The sequence below is a fragment of the Geotrypetes seraphini genome, chromosome 16 (assembly GCF_902459505.1).
Source record: "Geotrypetes seraphini chromosome 16, aGeoSer1.1, whole genome shotgun sequence".
Classification (NCBI taxonomy): domain Eukaryota; kingdom Metazoa; phylum Chordata; class Amphibia; order Gymnophiona; family Dermophiidae; genus Geotrypetes; species Geotrypetes seraphini.
In genome coordinates this window covers 31,363,085-31,391,023 of record NC_047099.1, presented here as the reverse complement: position 1 = coordinate 31,391,023, position 27,939 = coordinate 31,363,085, and the positions used below count along the sequence as shown (strand labels likewise).

General features: G+C 45.7%; 1 protein-coding gene across 10 annotated transcripts in view; it reads right to left on the bottom strand.

Annotated features, from left to right (window-relative positions):
• LOC117350584 (phosphatidylinositol 4,5-bisphosphate 3-kinase catalytic subunit alpha isoform-like) overlaps nucleotides 1–27,551 on the bottom strand; it is a 75,756-nt gene extending 48,205 nt beyond the window's left edge. For 3 of the 10 annotated variants that reach the window (XM_033924933.1, XM_033924937.1, XM_033924940.1), the window contains exons 1-10: nucleotides 26,839–27,548; nucleotides 23,319–23,543; nucleotides 15,757–15,919; nucleotides 14,863–15,072; nucleotides 8,530–8,780; nucleotides 5,450–5,692; nucleotides 4,288–4,373; nucleotides 2,856–2,961; nucleotides 1,751–1,903; nucleotides 115–249 (exon numbers count right to left, since the gene is read on the bottom strand). In XM_033924933.1, the coding sequence (XP_033780824.1) occupies nucleotides 115–249; nucleotides 1,751–1,903; nucleotides 2,856–2,961; nucleotides 4,288–4,373; nucleotides 5,450–5,692; nucleotides 8,530–8,780; nucleotides 14,863–15,072; nucleotides 15,757–15,919; nucleotides 23,319–23,507 (1,536 nt within the window). In that variant the 5' untranslated portion in view covers nucleotides 23,508–23,543; nucleotides 26,839–27,548. Of the gene's footprint in view, nucleotides 1–114; nucleotides 250–1,750; nucleotides 1,904–2,855; nucleotides 2,962–4,287; nucleotides 4,374–5,449; nucleotides 5,693–8,529; nucleotides 8,781–14,862; nucleotides 15,073–15,756; nucleotides 15,920–23,318; nucleotides 23,544–25,415; nucleotides 25,600–26,838 lie in introns of those variants that run through there. The other 7 variants (XM_033924939.1, XM_033924942.1, XM_033924943.1 and 4 more) reach the window with 6 other exon arrangements.
• Between the last annotated feature and the right edge of the window lie 388 nt (nucleotides 27,552–27,939).

Below are 27,939 nucleotides of genomic sequence, written 5' to 3'. Positions count from 1 at the left end.
TCTTCCAAAACATACATTTTGAGATATTAGGTCTGTCCCCATATGCTTTAAGACAGCACGGTATCGCTAGTTGGATGAACTACTCCTGGAGATCCTGACCCGCACTCCCCTTACCAGCCCCACTAGGCAGTAGTTCAGTCCCAGCTCTCGAGACATACTCCAGTTGGCATGCTCCTCGATCTGTGGTGTGTCCGGGAATTTCACGGCATGAGTGTACCAGCTAAACTCCAACTCTAGGCAAGGAGTTTCCTGAGGAAACCAAAGAACAGACAAATCATTATCGAGCTTCACAATATTTTAATGCAATGTATTTATTTATGAAAATTTTTACACAACGCTCATCCAATTACACCTGCTCTCACTGATTTACAATAAAACACTCAGATGCAATCAAAACTCTCAAATGACAGCATACAGCAATTAAAACAAACCTTATTTCATGATCATACCAGAAATAATTACCAGAGGGCTAATTCTATAACAGAGTACTTATATAGAGTCATTAATAGTCATACATTTTATGAGTATAAAGGAAAATAAGTACCTAATTTCTTTTATAAAATACTAGCGTTACCGGATATAAACATGGTGAGCAAACACAATTCCCTAGGAGGTCAGGAAAGGGCAAGGAATGAGCCATGAGATCTGCAAGGTTGCGAGGGACACAAAAGGCAAAGAGGGAGGAGGTTCCTGCTTTTACATCCCCCATCTCATGATAGACAACATTATTCCAGGGAACATGACAAAGCCATGGCAACTCAAGATCCCTGAACAAGGATTCAAGATTCAGAGGAGCAGGCCCCTCCCCTAGGTAAGGAATCCCTTGGTTCCTGAAGGCTCCTGGGAAATGGAGGTGGAGCTAACATTCCAGCTTGGCTAGATTGACAATCATATCATGCTCGTGGGAAAAAAGCAGAAAGATGTCAGGAGCTCTCACCAACTGTAGTCCAAGGAACAGTGTTTGAAGTAGAGACTATGGAAACCAGTGCCCCGGTGATGGAGAGTCTGGGGAACATGCCGTCGAGTATGAAGCTACAAGCTACTAAGAGCAGCATACAATAACGCTCTTTCTCTCACCTTTATTTTCAATTTATTTGGGTGAGGGGGCTGTGGGGTGGTTCTGTGAAATTCTATAATGGGTGGAGGCCTTCCGCTTTCCCCTCCCTAACTGTAGAAGAACAACAGAGAAGAGGAGAAGAGAAAACAACAAAGGCTAAAGTTTACCAGCCGTGATGGAGTGATTCCTCCCCCCCTTGTTTTGATCCACTTGTGACTTGAGAAAGAATGGACTCTAAACAGAAATGAAAGAGGGAGGGAGAGAAATGTGTCCCCAGCACTCAGAGTGAATTCCTAATCTGCTTACAAAAAGAAAAGACTTTTTATAATACCCGGAAACTGTGGATAAAAAAGATTCAGAAAGTAGTTTGCTGTTAAGGACAGAGGAACAGAAGCCCTGTAGTGATACCTACTCATCTCCAATTGCTGATTTCTCAGATGTTACCTTGCTGCACACCACTGTGAGTATTCTTCCAAATGTCTGATAATATTACAACTTTATATATATTTCATGTGACATTTAGATGTTTGGACTCCCAATGAAGGCATGTGCTGTCGAAAAATGGTCCATGTTGGGAAAACCCGGACATGTCCTTAGAGCATATATGTGGCTTAGAGAGAGGCCAAGGGAACTGGGCGAAAGTCATTTTAATTTGAGTGCGACATTTCTGACGGACCGAACTCCTTGACCCACCTTGTTTGGATTGGATCCACCCACCCCAATGGGGTTCAGCAGGTCTTCAAGCCCATGGGGCACTGGCCATAAGTTCAGCGCCATCTTGCCAGCCACCAGTGTGTCCTTGTAATCAAAAAGATTAATGTTGCCCCATGCCAAGGGGCAGTGCTCCTGTCAAAATCAGAAGACAAAAATATTTCTTTATGGAATGGATGTTGGACACATGGAATCGCCTCTCAAGGGACGTAGCAGAAGCAAAAAAAATTAGGTGATCAATGCTAAGCCAGTGACAGTGATCCTTTTTTTAAATGCTTACTGCCAATGGCTAACTTAGGGGCTCTTTTTATAAAGCCACGGTAGAGGTTTCTACTGCGGACCGATGGGGTAACTGCTCCTATGCTCATAGAAATTCTAGTGTCAGAGCATTTAACTCACCAGCCTGCAGAAGAAACTTTGTAAAAGCCAGCGTTGATCCTGGATAACGGCCCAAGTCATATAGCTGATTGGTCAAAGTTAGGACTGCCTTATTTACAATCCACTTGCCCAGTATAGCTATGCTTCAAGTTTGTTAGGTGTTTATATACTGCCTATCAAGGTTATCTAAGCGGATTTACAATCGGGTACTCAAGCATTTTCCCTATCTGTCCTGCTGGGCTCACAATCTATGTAACGTACCTGAGGCTATGGAGGACTGAGTGACTTGCCCAGAGTCACAAGGAGCAGCGCAGGGTTTGAACCCACAAAGTGCAGGGTTTTGAAAAGCCGTCCAGACCCCCCCGGACATGTCTGGGGAAATCTGGACAGCTGGTAACCCTACCTTAAGGTATAGTTCCCAAGGTAGGCCCACAGAGCCAGCCAGGAGGAATGAAGGACTAGAGGTGAGGGAGCATTAAAAATTAGAAGATAGCTAGGGAACAGTAAAATCTGGAAGATCAGAGTTAGTAAAAATAGGAGATTCAACATCTGCTGGAGGTTCAGTTAGGGTTACCAGATGTCCAGGAAAACCCGCCCGGGGCAGTCTGCCACTGAGAGGACCCAAAACTGAAGGAAGACTGCACTGCTTACTTGCTCACTTGGTTTTCTCTTTGTTCCTTACTCTATCCTTATGAACAAAGTCTCATACCTCCTTGGCTCCTTTTCTGCCCTTCACAGAGCAGATAGATAGGCAAAGGCGGGCAGCGCGGGGCAGGTCTGTAAGGTACATGTCATAGGATAGCCACTCATTCCACCTGTGAAGAAGATACAGAGAAACGTACAGGCCAATTTTCAATGCTAGGCCACTCATCATCCTGTCTGACCACTGCAGTGCTCTTCGGTTAGTGTCAGGATGGAGTCAGGGCAGAGCCAAGAGTCACCTGGGCAGTGCCGATAATTCAGCAGTGGCACCTGGATAACTATCCGGTAAACGTAGGGTTTAAAAAAAAACTGAAAACTTTGGTAAAAATTAGAATATTGCTTTATTAATTTTGATATGGAATTAATTTTGATATGGTTACAGTTATTATTAATATTTGTCTTTGTAAATTCTCCTTATTTGTGTAAGCATTTCTGTTCTGTAAATTGCCTTGAGCCATTTTTTGGTCCTGGTGTAATCAATAAATTGCATATTAAATCAGACTAGATTAGATATCAGTAACACCCATGCAACTTGCGGCAAACTGCATATTAAGCGCCAATACCCAGATAGGGGCCAGCAATGACTATCCAGGTCTACTTCAGCTGGAAACAATCAATGTTTAGTCACTGTGATTATAAGAGAAAAGCTAAACTATCAGGCTCCAGCTCTTTTCCATCTTTGCATGATCATATCCAAATACAGTGGTACCTCGGTTTGCGAGTAATCCGGTTTGCGAGTGTTTTGCAAGACGAGCAAAACACTCAGCAAACTTTTGATTCGCAAACTGAGCACTGCCCCGACCAACGAGCACTTACAGTCCAGGAAGCGCCGCTTCGGGGGATTCCTCTTCCGTCTTCCGGCCAGCCTTCTACATCGGGTGCCTTCCGCAGGTTGGAGGACCTCTGTCTGGGCTGCGCGGCCGGGTGCGGTCCCGCCTGCGCGTTGCATGTGATGCGCACAGCGTCAATCATCAGCGTTGTGCGTGTCGTGCGCGGCGTGTGGGTGGGGCGGCGCTCGGCTGCTTGGGCTCGGGTGGGGGCTCTCCAGCATGCGGGGGGCATCCGACGTGGAAGGCTGGCCGGCAGATGGAGGAGGCATCCCTCTGAAGCGGCACTGTGGGGTTCTCCGGCGGCTGGCATCCCCCCCCCTCCGAAGTGGCACTGTGGGGTTCTTCTTCAGATGACCGACGGAGGAGGCAGACGGAGGAGACGGCGCTGCAGCACCCAAGCACCTGACAGGTATAGACCCCGGGTTCTAGAACGAATCGTTGCTGTTGCCACTATTTTCTATGGGGAACTTTGTTTTGATAAATAAGCATTTTGGATTACGAGCATGCTCCTGGAACGGATTATGCTCGTAATCCAAGGTACCACTGTACTGCTTATAAATATTACAGCAAAATGGAAGAACGAAAAGCAACTGAAGGCTCTGTGGTTACCTGGGATTGGAGCAGGGAACCCGCTGAGTGTTCACATTATCACACAGTGGCTCCCCTCCATGGTAGATTCCTGTCCGGACATATATCTAGAAAACAGGTCATGTGTGAAGAGCAATAATCATTCACCAGTAAATTATCAGTGGCATAGCGAGGATGAGTGGCGCCCAGGGCGGTCATGTCTTTCCCCCGCCTTCTTCTCCGTCCCCCCTCCCCCGCTCCTTCCGATCCCCCTTTTGCCATGTGCATGCCCCCTTCCCCTGTACCTTTTTAATTTTCCAGATGTGAGCAACCTCACGAAATCGCTTCCCGCGTCTTGCAGGCTATCCCTCTGATGTCACTTCCTGGGTGCGGGCCCGGAAGTGACATCAGAGAGAGGCGACACCAACGCAGGCAGCAAGTTCGTGATGCTGCTCACGCAGGGAAAATTAAAGAGGTACGAGGGAAGGGGTGCACATGCGTGCGCGGCAGGGGGAGGGCAGAGAGGAGGATGGGTGCCAGCGCCCCTACCAAAACCATGCCAGGGGTGGACTGCCCCTCCTGCTCCCCCTTACTACACCCTATCACTAGTAATAAGGTAAAAGCATAGACAAGGTCTCAGGAACCAATGGCAATAATCAACTAGAGTCAGATGACCTAACCATAAAAGACAAGAGTCATGTAATAATAAGAGTCCCATTAATCAGCACAAGTATCATCCTCAGATGCAGTGGCATAGCGAGGGTGTGTGGCGCCCCTCCTCACCCTCATCTCAGCCCCCTTGCCCCTTCCCCCCCACCCTTTTGCTCCTCGCACCTCTAGTTGTTCACTGCCACATGCAACAAGAACTTCAACATGCTCCTCACAACCCTGTCGTCTCTCCCTAGGCGCGGCACCCCGAAGCGACGTCAGCGGGGGAGACAGCGCGGTCGCGAGGAGCACATTAAAAGTTGTCGCTCGTGGCGGTGAACAACTAGAGGCATGAGGGAAGGGAGGAGTGGGAAGAGGCGGGGGGCAGAGAGGAGGAGGGTGCTGGCACCCTCACCAACACGGCATCCGGGGCAGACCACCCTCTGCCCACCCCCCTTACTACGCCACTGCTCAGATGTGCCAAGCCCCTTCTCTGCCTTCCTTCCCCTGTGCCTACGCTATCATTGCCCTTCTACAGATGGAAATGTAGACTCACCTTGTCAATGTCCCGAATGTTCACATTTACATAGGTAGCACAGAGAATCCTGATGCGTAGCAAACTATTGATGGACCAGAGAGATTTGGTGGGGACATCACCATTCATATAGCAAGAGGTCACGGAGCGGCGAGCATAGGAGGGCATGATGAAGATGTTGGCTGGCAGCTGGCCGTACAGACTCTCTTTGGACATCAGCATAAGGTGAGGCAGCCGGCCAATGGTAATACAGTTCCTGATATACTGCAAGTTAGCACGAGAGATCTCACTTAGAAACAAAGCAACATAAGACACCGGTACTGTAGAAAATGATTGTTTGCTGCATATAGTCTGTTCATTGCAACTGCCTGTGATCTGTGGTAAGAACATAAGGACGTACGAATAGCCTTACTGGGTCAGCCCAATGGTCCATCAAGCCCAGTAGCCCGTTCTCATGGTGGCCAATCCAGGTCACTAGTACATGGCCAACACCCAAAGAGTAGCAACATTCCATGCTTCCGATCCAGCACAAGCAAAGGCTTCCCCCATATCTTAATAACAGACTATGGACTTTTCCTCCAGGAATTTGTCCAAACCTTTCTTAAAACCAGCTACGCTATCCGCTTTTACCACAACCTCTGGAAACACAATCCAGAGCTTAACTAACCTCCGAGTGATAAAATATTTCCTCCTATTGGTTTTAAAAGTATTTCCCTGCAATAGGAGGAAATATTTTTTTTCGCTCAGAGAATAGTTAAGCTGTGGAACGTGTTGCCAGAGATTGTGGTAAAACCGGATAGCGTAGCTGGTTTTAAGAAAGGTTTGGACAAATTTCTGGAGTAAAAGTCCATAGTTATTATCTCCTTCCAGCACTGAGATTCCACAAAGAACAATAATCAAAGGCATTTCTGCAGATAAAACCAGGGGACACGGGAGCTTTGATTACTCAATGCTAGCATTACTGTACAAAATGCACATTTTTTCTCAACCTTGTGTAGAAGCATTTTTGGAGGCAATGAAAGGAAGGGGGAATGACTTAATGTGCTTCATTCAAGTTATTAAAAATTATGCACAGTCAGTTAAGCGCACTGGGGCTGATATTCAGACCATGGGAGGCAGCCTGGCTAAGTCTCATGGTCGGGGTTTAACCTGGATATTCAATGTTGGGCTATTTCCGGTGACCGGTATTGAACATCCAGAGATTTGGGATGGGGGGCGGGGGGGGGGGGGCTGGCACTAACTTAACCAGCTAAGTCAATAGGGTCCAAAGATATACCTGCTATTAATGTGGCCTGATTTGGCTGCTAAACTTACTGGTCAGCACTTCAATATTCATGACGTTTAGTAGCTGGAGAGTGGATTGCCAATAACTGCAAGTATTCAGCACAGTTAATCAGTTAGCCCGCAAAACAAGCAGTGGGGAGCAGCAGCCGTCTATCTATTTGGCTCATGGGACTTGGCATCCCCGGCAGCAAAGTAAAAGTGAACTGTCCTAAGTTATCCAGATAGCAGAATGTTTTCATAAATTAAGGCTCATCTGCTCTATTTTCTCTTCTTGATCCCTCTTCTATCAACATCTTGATTCATTCACTTGTAATTTCGACTTTAGACTACTGCAATGCCCTATACCAAGGCATAACCCAGAAAGAAATCCGTCGCTTACAACTATTGCAAAACACGACCGTCAAATTAATCTACCATGAAAAAAAATATGATCACGTAACACCTCTCCTCCGCCAAGCACACTGGTTACCCATCATGCATCGTCTCACATATAAAATAATCTTTCTTACTTTCAAAACAAAAAACTCCCACCAGCCAGCTTTTATTGATAAACTTCTAATTCCATATGCTTCTAGCAGGACTTTACGAGCTAGCAACCAAAATCTACTCACTATTCCTTAAATATGGGAACTTTTTTATGACATCACCCATAAATCTATCTTTTCTGTCACTGCTCTCTCTGTGGAATGCACTTCCTACAGACCTCCGATTAGAAACCTCCTTAGAAAAGTTTAAAACTAAACTCAAGACCTTTCTAGTTAAAGATGCCTACACTCTTTAATCCAATCTTCCTTTGTTAATTCATCTCTTTCAGAATTACTTAGGCAATCAAACGCTTCTTTTGAAGTGAGCCCCTTCCTAATGTATTCCCCTTTCCCATTTACCTCCTTTTATTTTTATTTTCTATCTCGATGTATTTACTAACTTTCCTTCTCCTATTTACCCTCTTGTCTCATGTATGTCAATGCGTAAATGTGTCCCCTTTTTTTTTTTTAGCCTTAGATATGATATTTTATCTCATTTAAGACTTTTTTTATTTTTAAAAATTTTATTTAATTGTTAACCATTTAGACATTTACTTGATAAACGGTATATTAAAAATAAAGAAACTTGAATATTGCTGCTATCTGGATAACTTCTAGTGCTGACCACCTTAACTGGATATTCAGACTGGCCAATATCCAGACAGTGACATTGAAAATCTGGATATCCTTTTACCACTACAGCCAGCGTTTTAAAAAAAACCCTGACCACAGTGGTTGGATATTAACCCAATACTTATCAATCTACGTCATAGGTGAACCTGTCAATTATAGCTATACTCAAGTTCTTATTTCCACCCACCTGATGTTCTTTCCCCAATCCTCATTCCCATCTCCTCAATGGCCTCTCTCTAAAGGGGTTCTCCTGTCTCCTTTCTCAACATCTGATGCTTTTCAGCACTAACTTGCTGTTTCCCTCTCCATCAGGAGCAAGAGACACGTTAATAAACCACCATCTTCTGCTGCCACAGGACTTGTCTCACAAGAGTTCACAGCTCTTATCTCAGGACAGATCTCGCGGTGGCAGGAGATAATGTCTTATTAAGATGTTTCCTCTTACTGATAGAAGGCGGGCTGCCACACCATTTCATTTCTCTGTATTGTCCTCTGGATGATATCTGACCAATAATCATAGCTCAGGTGGGGGAATAGAGCCCTTTTCCAAGTCTTTCAAGTTCTTACTATGAGCCTGACTTTCTTATAGTCTGCAATGTTGTCACCTCCTTAGTGATTCAGAAAGAAATTCAGAAAGTGGGGATGCACCTCTCTACTCACCTTGTACTGACTGAATGGATACTTCTCCAGTAGGTACTCATCACAGCCACACACTTTCAGGATATACTTTCCTTGGTACTCCTGCACACAGAGCTTCAGCTGCTCGGGGGACAAGTGCATGCTGCGTGTTTTCTTCCGAATGGCGTCGGCGATAACTTGTTCCGGTAGACAATCATGTGGGATCTTGAGGGTGTATTTCTGCTTGTCGTTGTTGGGAAACACTATCACCCAAATGGTGACAATGATCAGCCCTGCAGCAAGAGGCAGGAAACACGTCATAAGGCAATGAGAAGCCCTGCCAGTAACCGGAAGTCAACAGGAGTGATAACCTGATCCTTTCCAAGTTTCCAAGTTTATTTAAAATTTGATAAAATCGCTTTTTCATAAATTCAAAACAATGTACAATAATAAAAAAATAGAAAAAAGGGGAGACAGACAATTTTGGGACGATATTGACTTACTGCAATGAGAGGGAGGTACAGGGGAGAACTACAATCAATATAGGAAAGAGAATAAAAAAGGGAAAAAACATAAGGGAATAATGTAGGTGGTACAATGCTTTCGTAAAAGTCGATGTCCTACTAATACAGAGATGAATTATTCAAAAGTGTTCCTAAATAGGTAACTTTTTAATTTCTCTTTAAACTTATCAAGGGTTTTTTCCTCCCTTACCGGGGCTGGTAATAGGTTCCAAATTTGAGGAGCTGTAACTGAAAAATGCGTATTGCGCCTGGTGTTAATTATTCTCAAGAACTGAATTGTTAGAAGGTTTTTATCCTCTGATCGTAGAGTATGAAACGGATTGTAAGGGGTAATTACTCTATCTAGGAATAGTGGGACATTGAATTTTTGGACGTTAAATGTGATTAGCGCCAGTTTATATGTAATTCTGTGATTGATAGGGAGCCAATGTGCATTCTTTAGTAATGGCGTGATAGATCAAAATTATTTTTTATAATTATTTTTATTGCAGTATTTTGTATTTTTTTAAATCTTCTAATTTCTTTTTGAGCGCTACCCTTATAGAGTGAATTGCAGTAATCCAATTTTGATATTATTTTTGGTTTTTAACATGATTTGCATATGATTTTTATATGCATCATTTATTATTATTACTAATATACATGGTGTTCAGAAAAAAAAGGGACCACCCCAACATCTTACTGTGGCAGAAACTTCTGCCTGAAAGGTTGAGATATTTCTGAGTACTTAATTTTTCCTCCAGTGCATCAAACTCACAAAACAGTTGAGCTCTTTAATTAATGAAACACCAGAATTCATTAAACCAACAGCTCAGTGGTGTCAAAAATTTCATGAATGTTTCAAGGTTGAAGGAGGATACTTTGAACACAAATTCTGAATTAACTAAGAAAAAAGCCATTCTGCTAATGTATTTTCCAAAGATCAGACTAAAAGGTATGACTAAACATGTGGATAAAGGCGAGCAAGTTGATGTAGTGTATCTAGATTTCCAGAAAGCTTTTGACAAAGTTCCTCAGGAGAGGCTCCTGAGAAAATTAAAGTCATGGGATAGGAGGCAATATTGAATTGTGGATTAAGAATTGGTTATCGGACAGAAAACAGAGGGTAGGGTTAAATGGCCATTTTTCTCAATGGAGGAGGGTAAATAGTGGTGTGCTGCAAGGATCTATACTTGGACCGGTTCTATTAAACCTATTTATAAATGATCTGGAAATTGGAACTACAAGTGAGGTGATTAAATTTTCAGATGACATTAAACTGTTCAAAGTTATTAAAACGCATGCGGACAGTGAAAAACTGCAGGAAGATCTTAGGAAACTGGAAGACTGGGCATCCAAATGGCAGATGAAACTTAATGTGGACAAATACAAAGTGATGCACTTTGGGAAGAATGATCCAAATCATAGTCACCGGATGCTAGGGTCCACCTGGGAGTCATCATAGACAATACGCTGAAACATTCCGCCCAATGTATGGCGGTAGACAAAAAAGCAACAAGATGCTAGGAATTATTAAAAGAAGGGATGGTAAATAAGATTAGGAATGTTATAATGCCTCTGTATCGGTCAATGGAGTGACCGCACCTTGAGTAGTGCGTTCAGTTCTGGTCTCCTTATCTCATAAAGATATAGTGGCACTAGAAAAGGATTAAAGAAGAGCGACCCCACCATATGTCTAGCTCTTCGCCGGTGCAAGCAGCAACTCCAGCCTGCTGCTCACGCCAGCATTGGCTCTCCCTCTGACATCACTTCTGGGTCCCACGTCTAGGAAGTGATGTCAGAGGGAGAAATGATGTGGGCAGCAAGTTGGTGATGCTGCTCATGCGGGAAAGTTAAAGTATTTCCTCAGATTTCTCCGAAGCCTATCACCTTTTAACGTCATCCTTTGCCCTCTCTTTTCAGAGCTTCCTTTCAAATGAAAGAGACTCAACTCATGCACATTTATGCCACGTAGATATTTAAACATCTCTATCATATCTCCCCTCTCCCGCCTTTCCTCCAAAGTATACAGATTGAGATCTTTAAGTCTGTCCCCATATGCCTTATGATGTAGACCACGCACCATTTTAGTAGCCTTCCTCTGGACTGACTCCATCCTTTTTATATCTTTTTGAAGGTGCAGCCTCCAGAATTGTACACAATATTCTAAACGAGGTCTCACCAGAGTCTTATACAGGAGCATCAATACCTCCTTTTTCCTACTGGCCATTCCTCTCTATTCCATTCAAAAATAATATAATTCACTTTAAAGGCCAACTTAAGAGCCATTTATTTAAGGATGCCTTCAGCATTTAAACCCAAATTTCATTTTAGTTTCTCATTTAAAGAAGCAAGTTTCAGCGTCCCTTACCTATCATTTCAACCTTGTTTGTTTCTTATCCTTTTTCTAATCTAATTTATCTAATCTAGTCTTCAATTTATATATAGGTCATCTCTCAACGGAGCTCAACTCGGTTCACATGTAATTAAGACTTGAGTACATAAGAAAGAGAGCATAGAAGAAAAAAAAGCTGGATTATCTTCCCTTCTGTTTCCTGTAATGTCTTTGTTGATGTTCCTGTCTAGTTACGCCATTTGATTAATATTGTTTTTTGCTCTCTTTAATTTCTTTTATTTTTATCTGTTTTCCCCATATTTTAATCTGTATCTCGCTTAGAAGTTGGATAAGCGACATTATCAAACTTTAATAAAAACTTGACATGAAACTTACGCATCCATGCATAGGGTTACAATATGGTGCCAGAAAAGGAGGACGGATTGAGACATCCGGGGTTAATTTCCAAATGGAAGTAAACCCCAGATGTCTCAATCCGTCCTCTTTTTTCTGGAGCCATATGGTAACCCTACCCAACCATGCTTGATAAGTGGCACAGAAGAACAAGGAGATAAGAAATATTAAAATGCAAAGCTTAGAATGCACATCTACTTCTTATTGCTACTTTTGGAAAAGTGAGCATGCAGTTGGAACAGTGCTGAGTATGAGCTGTACATTGTTCCTGTTCTGTTAAGGGTTATGCCCCTACTTTGGCTATCAGTGGAACTGAGACATTGTCATTGCCTTTTGTACCTATCTGGCCACCTTAAGATCATTACATACAATCACACCCAAGTCCCATTCCTCTTTTGTACACAAAAGTTCTTCATCCTCTAAACCAGTGGTTCCCAACCCTGTCCCGGGGGACCCCCCAGCCAGTCAGGTTTTCTAAATATCCCTAATGAATATGCATATTAATTAACCCACCAGGACTTAAAAGACTTTTTAATAGCTCTACTTAATACATAAACAAAATACACAAATAAGAGCTATACTTCACACTACTTTTTATGCTAATAAATAATTCATCATTTATTATAATAATATAGCACCATCAAAACCTTTAAAACATATTATAACATTATTTCATACTAAACATGCATACAATTGTTCTCCCAAACAGTGAAGCCCTCTCAATCTATCCGATACATAGAAAAAGTTAAAATTCATGAAAAGTTCATCCCTTCAATAAAACACTATATTCAGTGCCTAATCTTCTTATCTGTATCAGTTATCAATTGTTTATCTTCTGCACGCCATTGTTTACTGGATTTGCCTCCACTCTCATTCAATCAAACTTGATCTTTGAAAACATTTTAGCTCGACACAGTTCTATGTTTCACCCTAAGGCATCATCAGGAACTTAAAACTGAGACCATCACACAGTTTCTACAATTCCAAAATTACCTTCACACATGAAAATCACAGTTTCTTAAACACAATCGGCAGGCCTCTCTGTCCTCATGATGGTCCTGCTTCAATTCAAAAAAGCATTCAGCTCAACACAAAACTGTGTTTCGCCACCTGGTGTCTTCAGGAACTGTGTTTGCAAGGCTCACCAACATCACAACTTCACCTACGATACAAACTAATTCACATACATTCCCTTTCATTCACACTAAAACCTTACCAAAATCTTTAGTTTACTGGTAGGTGAAAGGTGTTTTAAAGATTTTGGTGAGGTTTTAGTGTGAATGAAAGGGAACGTATGTGAATTAGTTTGTATTGTTGGTGAGCCTTGCAAACACAGCTCCTGAAGACGGTAGGTGTCGAAACACTGCCTAGCTAAAGTACAAGATCAACCACCACTTACACTACGATCCTGTGACCACTATCTCAGGTCAGAAAGTTTTTAAAAGCATTTCTGTACCAAGACAGGGAGCAAACCTTGAAGTAACCAAAATGATAATTGTAAACTGCCTAATGCAAGCCCTGAGACGTAATGACGAATCATCAATGACTTACTTGTACTTGTAGCTATATATTTGTAAATATGACCTAACTGTATTGATAATTGTACTGATCTACCTGTTCTAGCAACCCTATTGAATGTCTGTGTCAAACTGTCCATTGTAACTTCCTGGGTAACTGACCCAACCTCTTGTAATACAATCCAACCTTGAACTGAATAGTTAAAGGCAGAATAGAAAACCTGATTAACATAACAAAGCAGTTTCCAAAATAATCAATAAGTAATAAAATTGAAAAGAATTCTATTAAGATAGAAAAGTTCACATCCAATCACACAAAATAAGATCCATTATAAACATCTCTGGAGTTCAGTCTTTTTAATCACAAAGAAAAGCCAATCGAAAACAGTATGCCTTAAGCTTCTTTTTAAAATTCTCCAAAAGTTTCTTCTTTTCGTAATTCTATAGTCAGGCTATTCCATAATGTCGGTGCTAGATAAACAAATGTGCAGTCCCTAGTAGATGCAAGACATGCTCTAGAAATATGTGACATAAGCATTCTTTTGTCATTCAATGATCTGAGAAATCTGCCAGGGACATATAGCATTGCCAGTGCTGAAATATATGGAGGCTCTAATTCCAACAATGCTCTATGAGGGGCCACTGAAAAGTTCTCAGCCCAACCAAGAAGAGAGTGATGTGGAGCCATGAAACTTACAAGTTATTCCACACTTTTCTTGATACTTTTCATTTCAATGATATGAAACGAAAAGTGTCTAGAGAAGTGTGGAATAACTTGTAAGTTTCATGGCTCCACATCACTCTCTTCTTGGTTGGGCTGAGAACTTTTCAGCGGCCCCTCATATGAGCCAATACCAATATTTTAAAAGCTACTCCGTACTTCGCAGGCAACCAAAGAAATCTTAAAAACAATGGGTTAACATGTTCTCTAAAATGAATCCTACCTAGTAAGCGAATAGCTGCATTTTGAAAAGTTTGCAGGTGCCTTAATTTTCCAAGGGATTGTTGAACAACTGTAGAGGAATTGTGGAAAGACACCAGAACACTTGTGAAAAGTTTGCAGAGAACTTGCACACCCTGGAGGTGTGGCAGGAATTGTGCAGAGAGATTTCTTTTGCATGCAGAGAACTGCAAAAGATTTGAAAAAGGATGAGAAAAAGTTGAGAGATTTTGGCAAGACTGCAAGGAGAATGCAGAGAGACTGAGGGCAGGACTGCAATTAACATAGTAGATGACGGCAGATAAAGACCCGAATGGTCCATCCAGTCTGCCCAACCTGATTCAATTTAAATTTTTTTTCTTAGCTATTATCCAGCCCATCTACACCTTCCCAGCCATTGAAGCCCTCCCCTGCCCATCCTCCACCAAACGGCCATACACAGACACAGACCGTGCAAGTCTGCCTGGTAACTGGCCTAGTTCAATATTTAATATTATTTTCTGATTCTACTTTCTACTTTCTGAAGTAGAATGTAGAGAGACTGAGGGTCATTGCAGAAATATGCAAAAGGATGCATAGCAGTTGCAGAGAGATAGTAATCCCATAGCAGAGGGAGTGAGATGAGTTACGGAAGAGGAGATTGTGGTAGGAACAGGTATGCCTCACCTTTATCCAGTTTGTTGTAGATGTGTTTTGGAAGTTCGGGTGTAGACTCTACATTGGGTGGATACACATACAAAGCCTGGCTGTGAGGTCCACTTGCTTCCCGCAGGTCCAAGGCCTCTTTGCAGACGCTCAGAATGTTGCGTCGGAATTCTTGCACCTCGGGGTCCTTTACCATTTCAAATTCACATATAGGCATGCCGATAGCAAAGCCTGGTAAAAAAAAAAAAAAAAGAAAGAAAACGCAAAGAGGGCAACAGAGAGAGTCAGAGGGAAGAAAAGGAATTAAACAGAGAAAGAAAGGAAATAAGTGGAGAGAGAACATAAGAAAATAAGTTAATTTTTGGTCTACTATGTTGTTGTATGGGTTTGTTTTTAATTTTTTTAACTGTGTATGTTTTTATTGTTACTCACTTACCCCCCTTTTTTTTTTTTTACAAAACCGCAAATGCGGTTTATAGCGCAGGCTGGCATGCTGCTTCCCACTCTCATAGGAACTCTATGAGTGTTGGGAGCAGTGCAGAGCATTCATCACACCGGTTGACGAGAGTAGGCAGCTGCGGGGCTAGGTCAGGATTAGGGCGGAACTGGGGGGGGTGGGTCTTGGGGTCCAGATTTTACTAAAGGCCAGGGTTTTAAAGGTTTACATTTCTGGCACTTACCTTTCACATGAACTGCAGCTTCGGAGGCACTTTACAATGCCTGATTTCACTTCTGGCACTAGCCACGTCAACAGTGGCATTAGGTATCACACAGCGCCTTCATAGCCACAATGCAGGAGCCAGTACGTTTTTAAAAAAATGATTTCAATTGTTTTAAAATGGCGTTTTCCACTTAAGTTGGCGCCCAACTTAAGGCACTGTTTAAAGACTATGGGCCTCCGTTCCTGGCACTCACCAATCTCCCGGTTGAGAATTTTCTCTTCCCGATTCCCCACAGGCTCAATCACCTTCAGGATAGGCTGGAAGAGCCTCAGGTCACAGAGCCGACGAGTCTCATCATAAAATTCCTCCCTCTCTGCCTCTTGTGTCACGCCAACAAAAATGTACGAAGACTCATCCTGAGGGCAGCGAGGCAATGGGTCGACAATGGAGACAAATGATGAACAGGTATAAATGAATTTCCACAGCCCAGGAGAGAGGCAGCTGCTGAGAAGCAAATTGTCAACAGTGCAAAAAGGCGTCAACGGCCCAATGAACCCAACTGGTCAAATCAATGAGGCACCAACAGCCCAAATATTCAAGTTTAAGAGGTGTCAAAAGCCCCAGAAGACAGTTTAATAAGTTGAGCAACTGGATACTCTTTGCTCTTCAAAATCTGGCTTAATCCTTAACTAATGTCATAGAATAGCAAAACAATGGTGGGGAGGGAAGTTAACTCTTGTTTTCTTTTGCTTCTTTTTCACTGTTTTCTGTGTTAGAAAGGAGAAATTAGGTTCTTACCTGCTAATTTACTTTCTTTTAGCTTCTCCAGACCAGTAGAGGTTAACTTTACGATTGGGTATATATCTAATCATGACCAGCAGGTGGAGACTGAAAACAAAACTTTGGGACAGTATATCCTAGCCCCTCCTCTCTATTTCCCTCAGTCTGCCGAATAGCCAAGCAGAACCAAGAACTGGAAAAACAACAGAGAGAAAAAACAATACTCCGAAAGGAGTAACAAATAACATACCCAAAAATGCTGTTGGAAAATGCAGAGGAGAAATTCCCGAAGGAAGAAGGTCCCCACAGCTCGCCAGCTAAGCCAGCCGAGCCACAGCCGCTGTTCTTCAATTCTCCCCGGCCCTAGAAAAATACTAGAACCCGCAGCAAAAACCAAAAACTGCCCGCGCAACAGCCCCAACAACAACAACAACAGACAGGGTGGGGACCTCTACTGGTCTGGAGAAGCTAAAAGAAAGTAAATTAGCAGGTAAGAACCTAATTTCTCCTTCTTTAGCACTCTCCAGACCAGTAGAGGTTAACTTTACGATTGGGACGTACCAAAGCAGTCCCTCTCACGGGCGGGACCCCCGAAGGGCCGATACCAGAACACGCTCACCGAACACCGCGTCCCGACGCGCCTGAACATCTACCCGATAATGCCGAACAAATGAATGCAAGGAGGACCAAACCGCAGCCTTACAAATATCCACCGGAGGCACGAGCGACGACTCAGCCCAAGAAGCCGCCTGACCCCTAGTGGAATGAGCCTTGAGAAACTCCGGAACCGGCTTCTGACTCAGAAGATAAGCGGAAGCAATCATCTCCTTGATCCAGCGCGCAATAGTAGCCTTAGAAGCGCCAGCCCCCCGACGAGGCCCCGCCAGAAGCACAAAGAGATGATCGGAGCTCCGAAAATCCCGGGTCCGCTGCACATAAGCATGGAGGACCCGACCGACATCCAACTTGCGCAGCTGACGTTGCTCAGAAGAACCCTCCCGACTACCCAAGACCGGGAGGACCACCGATTGATTGACATGAAAAGGAGAAACTACCTTCGGCAGAAAGGAAGGAACAGGCCGCAAAACAACCCGCTCCTTCGAAAACTCCAGGAAGGGAGCCCTACAAGAGAAAGCCTGTAGCTCCGACACCCGTCTAGCGGAAGTAATGGCCACCAAAAAGACCGACTTCAGCGTAAGGTCCTTTAACGAACAGCCATCCAACGGCTCGAAAGGAGGGCGCACTAGAACAGAGAGAACCAGATTGAGATCCCAAGAGGGAATCGAGGGCCTTATGGGAGGCCTGAGCAACTTGGCCGCCCTAAGAAAGCGAATCACATCAGGAATGGCTGACAAACGCTGACCTGTCACCAGCCCCCGAAAAGCCGACAGGGCCGCCAGATGAACCCGAAGAGAAGACCAGGCCAGGCCCCTATCCAGGCCATCCTGCAAAAACTCTAGAATGTTAGGCAGAGAAGCGCGAAAGGAGACCACTCCCCGCGCTCGGCACCATTCCTCAAAAAGACGCCAAACCCGTACATAAGCCCGAGAGGTAGAAAGCCTCCGGGACCCCAAAAGTGTAGAGATCACCTTGTCGGAATATCCCTTCTTACTCAGGCGGCCCCTTTCAAGAGCCAAGCCGTAAGACAAAAGGGAGACGGGTCGAACATGGGAATGGGACCCTGCGTCAGAAGATCGCACCCGAGAGGCAGAGGAAGAGGATCCGCCACCAGATGCCTCACCAGATCCGCATACCACGGACGACGAGGCCAATCCGGAGCCACCAAAACCACCAGCCCCGGATGGCGAACAACGCGAAGCAGTACTCTGCCCACTAATGGCCAAGGAGGGAACACATACAACAGCCCCTCCGTTGGCCACGGTTGGACCAGAGCATCCAGACCCTCGGCCAGACCGTCCCTGCGACGACTGAAGAAGCGGGGTACTTTGGCGTTGCCACTTGTAGCCATCAGATCCATCAGGGGCTGCCCCCAAGCACGCACTAGCAACTGAAACGCCTCGGCGCCGAGACACCACTCTCCCGGATCCAAGAAGTGACGACTGAGGAAGTCCGCCTGAACGTTTTCTACCCCGGCAATGTGAGAGGCCGAGAGGTCCAGAAGATGCGACTCCGCCCAAACCATGAGCCGAGCCGCCTCCTGCGCCACCAGAGTGCTCTTGGTGCCCCCCTGACGATTGACATAAGCCACCGCCGTGGCATTGTCCGACAGGACTCTGACCGACTTGCCCAACAAAAGGGAGTGGAAAGCCAACAGCGCCAGCCGGACCGCCCTGGTCTCCAACACGTTGATCGACCAGGAGGCCTCCTCCGTGGACCAGGTTCCCTGAGCTGAGTGACCCAGGCACTGGGCCCCCCAACCCAGGAGACTCGCATCCGTAAGGAGCACCGTCCACTGCGGAAGATCCAGACCCACCCCCTGAACTAGGTGAGGGGTCCGGAGCCACCAACGCAGACTGCAGCGCGCCAAGCCTCGCAGGGGAACCGGGACATCCATCCCGTGCCTCTGGGGAGACCACCTCCGGAGCAGAGCATACTGGAGAGGACGCATGTGGGCCCGCGCCCACCTCACCACGTCCAGGGACGCCGCCATCGACCCCAGGACCTGGAGGAAATCTCGCGCCCGAGGACACCGGGACGCCAAAAGCAGGCGAATCTGAGACTGTAATTTGCTCACCCGGGCCTCTGGGAGGAAGACCTTCCCCAAGGAGGTGTCGAACAGCACCCCGAGGTACTCCAGACGCTGAGCCGGAACCAACCGACTCTTGGAAAGGTTGACCACCCAGCCCAGCGACCGGAGAAACTCCACCACCCGAGCCGTAACCCGGGAGCTTTCCTGCAACGACTTGGCCCGAATTAACCAGTCGTCCAGGTAGGGGTGTACCAGGATGCCCTCCGCCCGCAAGGCTGCCGCGACGACCACCATCACCTTGGTGAACGTCCGGGGAGCCGTGGCCAGCCCAAAGGGAAGCGCACAGACCTGATAGTGCCGACCCAAGATCGCAAAGCGCAGGAAACGCTGATGAGAGGCCCGAATAGGAACATGCAAGTAGGCCTCCGTCAGATCGAGAGAAGTGAGAAACTCCCCCGGCTGAACCGCCAGAATGACCGACCGCAGCGTTTCCATACGGAAAGAGGGAACCTTGAGAGCCCTGTTGACCCCTTTCAAATCGAGGATGGGCCGAAAAGTCCCCTCCTTCTTGGGCACCACAAAGTAAATGGAGTACCTGCCCGTGCCCCACTCCGGGGGGGGCACCGGAACTACTGCCCTGAGATCTAGCAAGCGCTGAAGGGTCTGGCGAAACGCCAGCGTCTTCCCAGGAGTCTGACATGGAGAAGCGAGGAAAAAATCCGGCAGAGAGCGGGCGAACTCCAGGGCATAACCGTCCCGCACCACCTCCAGGACCCACTGATCGGACGTGATCTCGGCCCATTTGGGAAAAAAGTCGCGCAGCCGGGCCCCCACCGGAACCAAGGGGGGCGCCGGCAAGGCGTCATTGTGCAGGACGGGAAGCGGGGGAACCGGCGGAGGGATTCCCTGCCCCCCGACGGGCCCCCCGAAAGGGCTGCATGCGCTGGAAGAACCGACCCCGGGAAAACCCCGGAGACTGGAAAGAAGCAGCCCCACGCCCAGGGCGATACTTGCGAAATTCCCGCAAACGCCCCCGGGCCGCACCACCCCGAGACGCCGGGCGGGCACGGTCCTCCGGCAAACGGGGAACTTTCGAGTCCGACAGAGTCTGAATCAACTTATCCAAGTCCTCTCCAAATAAAAACGACCCCCGAAAGGGAAATTTAGTAAGCTTAGCTTTGGACGCAGCATCCGCCGCCCAAGCGCGCAGCCACAACACACGCCTTGCGGCCACGCCAAAAGCCATGGACTTAGCCGAGATCCGCACCAAGTCATACAGAGCATCCGAGAGGAATGAGGCAGCCATCTCAATCTTCGCTACCTCCTGATCCACCAGAGACCAGTCGTCAGACTCTCGATCCAAGACCCGCTCCGCCCACCGAAACACGGCGCGAGCGACCAGTCCCCCACAAATAGCCGCTTGGACCCCAAAGGCAGAGACTTGAAAATTTTGCTTAAGGATGGTCTCCAATTTGCGCTCCTCAGAGTCCCGCAAGGCAGAACCGCCCTCAACAGGCACGGTATGCCGCTTGGAAATAGCCGAGACCACCGCATCCACGACTGGCGAAGCTAACGTAGCCCGATCCCCTTCAGGAATGGGATACAGGCGAGCCATGCTGCGAGCCAGCCGAAACGGCGTCTCCGGCGTTTTCCACTGCTCAAGAATAATATCCCGAATATCCTGATGCATAGGAAAAGAGCGGGAAACGGAACGGATCCCTCGTAACAGAGGGTCCCCCACACGCGGAGTCTCCGGCGGCGCGTCCTCAAAACGCAAAGCCGAAGAAACCTGTTGAATAAGGTCAGGCAGCTCATCTCTCTGAAAAAGGCGCACCACGGACGCCTCGTCACTGGAGAACGGGAAACCCGACAACCCGCCGCCAGCTTCCGTCCCCTCCAGAGGGTCCTGGAATTCCTCAGAAGGGTCCAGGTCCTCCTCCAGACCGACACGTTCCTCCGACCACAAATCCTCGTCCCACGACACCCGCGGACGCTTGGACAAGAGAGGCGGCGGAGGGGACGTCACGTCAGACGAGAGAGGCAAAGCCGCAGGGAGCGCGGAGGAAACCCCACCCCCCGAGACCCCCTGGGCGCAACCGGGACCCCCAGCCGCCTGAAAATAGGCTTTGCATAATGAAAAGAAAAAATCAGGGGAAAAACCCCCCGAGGGTCCCAAGGGACTCCCTGCCACAGCAGGGGACCCAGCAGAAACCTGCCCCTGCTTAGCCAAAACAGGGGGAAGGTCACCTGAGGTGGAAGACAAAATGGAGGGGCCAGACAGAGAAGATGGCGACTTTCCCGCCAAAACAGCTCCCTCCATAGCCTGCAGCGGCTGAGAGACCTGAAAAGTCTCAGCCGCTAAAACAGGCAAGCCGGCATCAGCTGTCAAAATATCAGCTGAGAGGGAATCCTCTAAAACCCGACCGTCGGCGGCTCGGGGAATCCCTCCGTGGGCGGACGGAGAAGACCGGGCTTCTCCACCGTTCCCTGCCGACTCGCGAGGCACCATCGGCGGGGAGCTCTGGGCGCCTGCAGCCGCTGCCGACGGAGCTCCTCCACCGCACCGGCCTGAACACCGCTTGCACAGGCCGGCCGCGAGTGCCTCGCGTCTGGAGCACAATGAGCACTTTTTCCCTTTAGAAGTGCTCATTGCTCCATACGCGACCTAGCTGTAAAAAAGTGCCGGTTAGTTGAAAAAATACAGTAAAATACAGTTTTCTTAAAGGGATACAACCCTCCAGACCAGCACTACCTCAGGATTTTTTTTTTTTTTTTTTTTACAGAACAGACTCCACAGGCTCTCGAAGCAATATGCCTTGCTTGACTTAGGGGGCAAGGCTTACTGCTGAGGCTCCTCTAAAAAAATATGGGGAGGTGGAGGAAGTGGGGGGAGGGACCCCGCTCGTGACCCGCCGGGTTTGACACCCCCGAAGTCGGACGAACCCCCAAACAGAGTCCGTCCAAGCTCCGTCCGGCTAAAAACAGGGACAATAAACCCCTAAACAAATTCCAACAGCCCTACCAAGGGAGATGGGTACAGATCACTCAACACCTGCTGGAGACTGAAAGAAGACTGAGGGAAATAGAGAGGAGGAGCTAGGATATACTGTCCCAAAGTTTTGTTTTCAGTCTCCACCTGCTGGTCATGATTAGATATATACCCAATCGTAAAGTTAACCTCTACTGGTCTGGAGAGTGCTAAAGAAATGTATTATATAGCTACGTTAGGCATTTTTATGGCCAGCCACAGCGATATTAGTTCTGACACTCATAGAATTCCTAGGAGCACCGGAGCTAATACCGCTGTGGCCGGTGATAAAAAAGCCTAACCCAGCTTCATTAAAGAGGGGGTTAATATATTCAATAAAAACTGATTTATAAAGAAAATTTACTAAGATAATATAGTAGATGACGGCAGATAAAGACCCAAATGGTCCATCCAACCTGATTCAATTAAAATTTTTTAATTTTTTCTTCTTAGCTATTTCTGGGCAAGAATCCAAAGTTCTACCCGGTACTGTGCTTGGGTTCCTACTGCCAAAATCTCCATCAAAACCTACTCCAGCCCATCTACACCCTCCCAGCCACTGAAGCCCTCCCCAGCCCAACCCCCACCAAACGGCCATATACAGACACAGACCGTGCAAGTCTGCCCAGTACTGGCCTTAGTTCAATATTTAATTTTATTTTCTGATTCTAAATCTTCTGTGTTCATCCCACGCTTCTTTGAACTCCATCATCGTTTTCCTCTCCACCACCTCTCTCGGGAGCGCATTCCAGGCATCCACCACACTCTCCGTAAAGTAGAATTTCCTGACATTGCTCTTGAATCTACCACCCCTCAACCTCAAATTCTTGCCCAGAAATAGCTAAGAAGAAAAAATTTAAAAAAATTAAATTGAATCAGGTTGGGCAGACTGGATGGACCATTCGGGGCTTTATCTGCCGTCATCTACTATGTTACTATGTCATCAGGGACAGACTAAAGCTGGATTTATTCTCATAGCACTTATAGATTTCTAGTGCTGGGTTACTACTACTTATGATTGATATAGATATACGCAGCGTTGTACACATTATATGCAGGTACTTTCTCTCTCCCTAGTGGGTTTACAACCTTAAGTTTGTAACTGGGGCTGTGAAAGGTTGAGTGACTTGCCCAGAGACAGAAGGAGCTGCAGTGGGAATCAAACCCTGTTCCTTAGGTTCTTAGCCCACTGCACAAGGTCTCAAGAAAACAGAATTACAAGTCCATAGATACAGAAGTAAACAAAACTTATTCCTGATGACTTGGCATTACCTGACAATCATGAAACAGTGACACTGGAGCCATCTCTCCTTTTCTGAGCTGAGGAAAGAACAGGTGCATTATTTCACACACATACCTGCAGCAGGTGAAAGAGAGGGTACTTTCGAGCTTCTTTGAAGAGATTATGCTTGATCCCTAAAAGCGTTGCCTCCCGCAAGCACTCCAGTGTCACTATCATGCCATTAGGAATGCAGCAGTCCACCATGATGCGTGGTGGCATGAGGTGCAGACCCCAGAGCTCCCCGGAGGATGGGCGAGGGGGCATGGTGGCAGGATTTCGGCGTCCTGGCTCTGTGCATACCTTTAAGGAGCAAGAATACACCTGAGGTGTTAAAGTTGGTATCGCATGCATTACATTTATAGACTTGTAGTTTTTGCTTTCTAAGAGAAGCAGTTGCTAGAAGCATCACAGATGCAATGGAGGGGGAATGGAGTTTAAAACCTGGACTGGATCAACATCTCCAATGACCTGGAGCCAGTCGACAATTCTAATGTCCTCCTCAGAGGTCAATATATCCATTTTCAGTCCTATCATTAGCACTTTAATTCATAAGCAAATTTAAATTCTAGAAAAGTTAAGCTTTTTAAATTTAATTATTTATAATTTGTACTTTTCAGAAAGATAGACAAGGGGCTAAATGCTCAAAAGCTCGCTGAAATTTAGGTGACCTTTATGTAGGGTTAGCAGACAGACGGATTTTCTGGATGTCCGGACTGATTTTTAAAATGCAACAGTTCGTCCAGGTTTTCAAGTTCGGGGCCGTGTCTGGTGGGTCTCCGAGCATACGCGTGTGTGATGCTATGATGTCGCACACACGATGTCATTGCGCATACACGGAGGCCCTCCAGATGGGGCTGTGAGCTCGAGAAGAGGTTTGGGGTCAAGGAGAAGGCCTTCGTCACAGGCCTAATTTTAGGCCGCAGTTAGGGCTCCTTTTACAAAGCCACGCTGGGGCCTTAATGCGCAGAATAGCGCGTGCTAAATTGCCGCATGCACTAGCCGCTACCGCCTCCTTTTGAGCAGGCGGTAGATTTCTGGCTAGTGCAGACTATGGTAAGTAATCACATAGGGTTCCATAGTGTTGGCGGAACAGAGTTGATTTCACGGACCTCACGGATCTAAAACCGCACGTCCTTAAAAATCTGACGTCCTTTTTTTAAAAAAAAATTTTTTTTATTAATTATAACTTTTTCACAAGTGTAACAACTTGTTTAAGGAAATACGGAGCCATAATCCAACATGAAAATAAATCTGAGTACAAACTAAGAAGTAATAAAAATCTTATGGAAATAGCTCTTTCTTAGACCACAAACAGAAACAAAGGAGGAATCAAAATTAACCCAAGAAAGGCGCAAGTTATTTCTTGCAATGAGAGATGAGACAAAGAAATCGCGTGCTACCTTTATGTTAACCTACCCCTGCAAGTGTATTATTAAATATATGGGTTTGAAATATATTTTTTATGCACCCAATCAGCTAAGATCCTTTTTTGATCTCAAGGAGTTTATCAGAGATGGAGTGTCTGGCTCAAATAATTAGTAACTGGGGGGTTTTGACGTATTAAGCCTTTTCCTAAATAGTTTCCTGTAATTTATCTCACGGTAATTTTTATTCCTCATTCGTTTCTGTTTGTGGTCTATCTCCATAAGATTGTTATTATCTCTTAGTTTGTACTTAGATTTATTTTCATGTTGGATTATGGCTCTGTATTTCCTTAAACAAGTTGTTACACTTGTGAAAAAGTTATCTATAATAATAAAACGCTAAGCGCGCATGCGCACTCTTAATGCCGTGTTGCCTGATCTGTAGTTCCGTGGCCGGCAGAGTGCGCATGCGCGCTTACCACGCATCTCTCTGTCTCGCAGCGGGCTTGCCGGCTCCGGCCACACAAAGTTCATTTTTTTGTTCAAAGCCCCCGCCGCGGCTCCTCTATCGAACCTCACCAGAGTCGGAGAAGACTTCCAACTCTGCCGGGGATCGAGAGAGGAGACGCAGCGTCGGCTTTGAACTAAAAAATGAACTTTGTCTGGCCGGAGCCAGAAAGCCCGCTGCAAGACAGAGAGATGATCGCATCTGAACAGTAACGGAGCGTGGGCTTAGGGGGCCTGGCTCCTCGGCTACTGCGTCCGGAACACGACGTCAAAAGTGGAAGATGGCGGTGGGTTGGCTCACCTCATGGCAGATGCGCAGGAACCGGCTCTAACAGGCTCACCCTCCCTCTTCCCCGCGCTCTGCTCCTCTTCTGCGGACGGCATGTGCTACGGGGACGACGCCTGCTTCGTGGAGGGCTGAGGCTGAAAGGGAAAAGATGGGAGAAGGAGGCTGGGGGGGAAATGGGTTTGGAGCTGGGGCTGAAAATAGGGTACATGTGAGGGAAGGAGGCTTTACTAGCACCCGTTAATATTAACGGGCTTAAACACTAGTAATTAATAAAAATTAAAAAAATAAATATCTGAGGTTTGTGCCACTTTTAGTCTCAGCATTGGTTATGGCTCTGACAGATCTCTATGATAATTTAGCTCTGATGGATCATAATGCTTTTCCCTCCCTACGCTGAGACTAAAAGTGGCAAAACTTTTGCCCTGAGGTCTGTGCCACTTTTAGTCTCGGCGTAGGGAGGGAAAAGCATTAGGATCCATCAGAGCTAAAGTGTCATAGAAATCTGTCAGAGAGCCATAACCTATGCTGAGACTAAAAGTGGCACAGACCTCAGATTTTTAAGGATGTGCAGTTCAGATCCATGAGGTCCGCGAGGTCAGATGCACTGCAGATTTTTGCACACATTAAAAAAAAAAAAAAAAAAAAACCCAAAACCCAGCTATTTACTATCCAGTGTCATATCGAGGCGGCTCTCGGAATCGGCGCGGAGGGAGAGATCTGTAGGAAGGGACAATCGGGCTAAGTAGCAAAAGCCATTAGTGAAGGCAGAGCCGGGGGTTAGAGCTGAGCGTGCGGGGAAAGCAGTGGAATAAGCTAAAAGGCGGATCTGTCAATAAACGACGGAAAATTTTTAAGGATGTGTGGTTTTAGATCCGCCAGGTCCGCGTTTTACCCCTTCCCATTTCAATTGTTTCCGGAAGGAACGGTAGGGGGATTTCTTCAATGAATCCTTAAAGTATGGCATTCCATAGATTAGGACCCTCATATGAAAAGGCTCTCTTTCTAGTTGATTGTAGTTCTATCTCTCTCAGGCCTGGGATTTCACATCGGTCAGGTTGAAATGATCTTAGAGCTCTATTAGCTTGATATCTGGCCAGTTTTTTGTACACACCCACCCACACATAAATAAACACAAGGAAATAAAAGAAACATTTAGCCTAAAACATCAATTCATTTTAAAAACTAATAATACTAATAAATCCTCCCAATCAATTTTAAAAAGCAGTGCTGTTTCTCTCTTAAACAGTTCAATCCACTACACAGTTCAGCATCAGGGCCCTGGAGTTTGCAAACTAAAAATATTAACCCCATAATTCCAGTTCAAGAAAAGAAAACCAGAAACAGATGTCAAGAGCCAGGGACGAATAAACTATAAAGAGAACTGCGGGCACTGAAAACGGAAAGGATTATCTGTCAAAAGAAGTGAGATACTTACACTAGAAGGCCCGCAGAGCTGCCGAAGGAGGAATGCAAATTTATTTTGTGACCAATTCCATGTTTTCCTTTTGTGTGCCAGGCATTTTTCCCTTCATGTTCCTCCACGAAGAAGGAGATTTAACAAAGCTACGACAAGAAAAAGAAAGGAAACCCTAACCCCACCCGAATTTCTCCAGACTTGAAATGCTAATTGTAGTGGGGAAAGAGTAGAGGCAGTTTCCCAGTGCAGATGTTGCTAGCATTGAACCAGATGTGCTTTGCAGAAGAGCACAGCTGCTTTCCCGTAACTCTTCTTTCCTTTTCCTTTTCTCCTCTTGACCTTTTTTTTTGGGTTGTTGGGTACGTGTGTTTCTGCAGTAGCAAACATTCTGGTATCCGGCATAGAGAGGCAGGGATTTCCGCTAGATTCTTCCTCTCACCTCCCACAACTCTTCTCTTGCATTTTATGGTCTTTCTGTAGCTATAATTATAGATTTAAATATGCATGGGGGTGTACACTTTCATTCTATAGCCTTAATCTGCCCGTGTATCAGTATATTTTGTGTTATTGCCAGATTTCGTTTTAATCTTAGAAGCTGCAAAGGATTATCTTCTGCCTTCTTCGGTCCACCTGATACAGTGAAGTTAAATTAAAAGTGTTTCTAATCAGGGACTTGTTTTTCTGTCATCATTTTCTATAGTATTTATTTTTCTTGCTTATATTTACAGTGTACAACACAGCTTTTATCTGTTTAAAAGAGTTATTTTTAAAATATTTTGACAAGATGGAGAAATTATCTTATATTGAGTTCTTTGGGGAGGAGAGGTACAGGGACAGGAGGTGTTGAAAAGTTCTCAGCTCAACCAACCAGCCTCCTAAATTACTACTACTATTTATCACTTATATAGCACTGAAAGGCGTATCTAGCGCTGTACATTTTATAGACTGTCCCTGCTCGGAAGAGCTTACAATTTACATATAGGGTTCTATTTTGTTAAGTGTCAATTTGCAGAAATGAAATTCTTTGGGTTTGTTTTTTTTTTTTTTACATTGTTTCAGATCATTGATTGAACCATATTACATTACATTACATTAATGATTTCTATTCCGCCATTACCT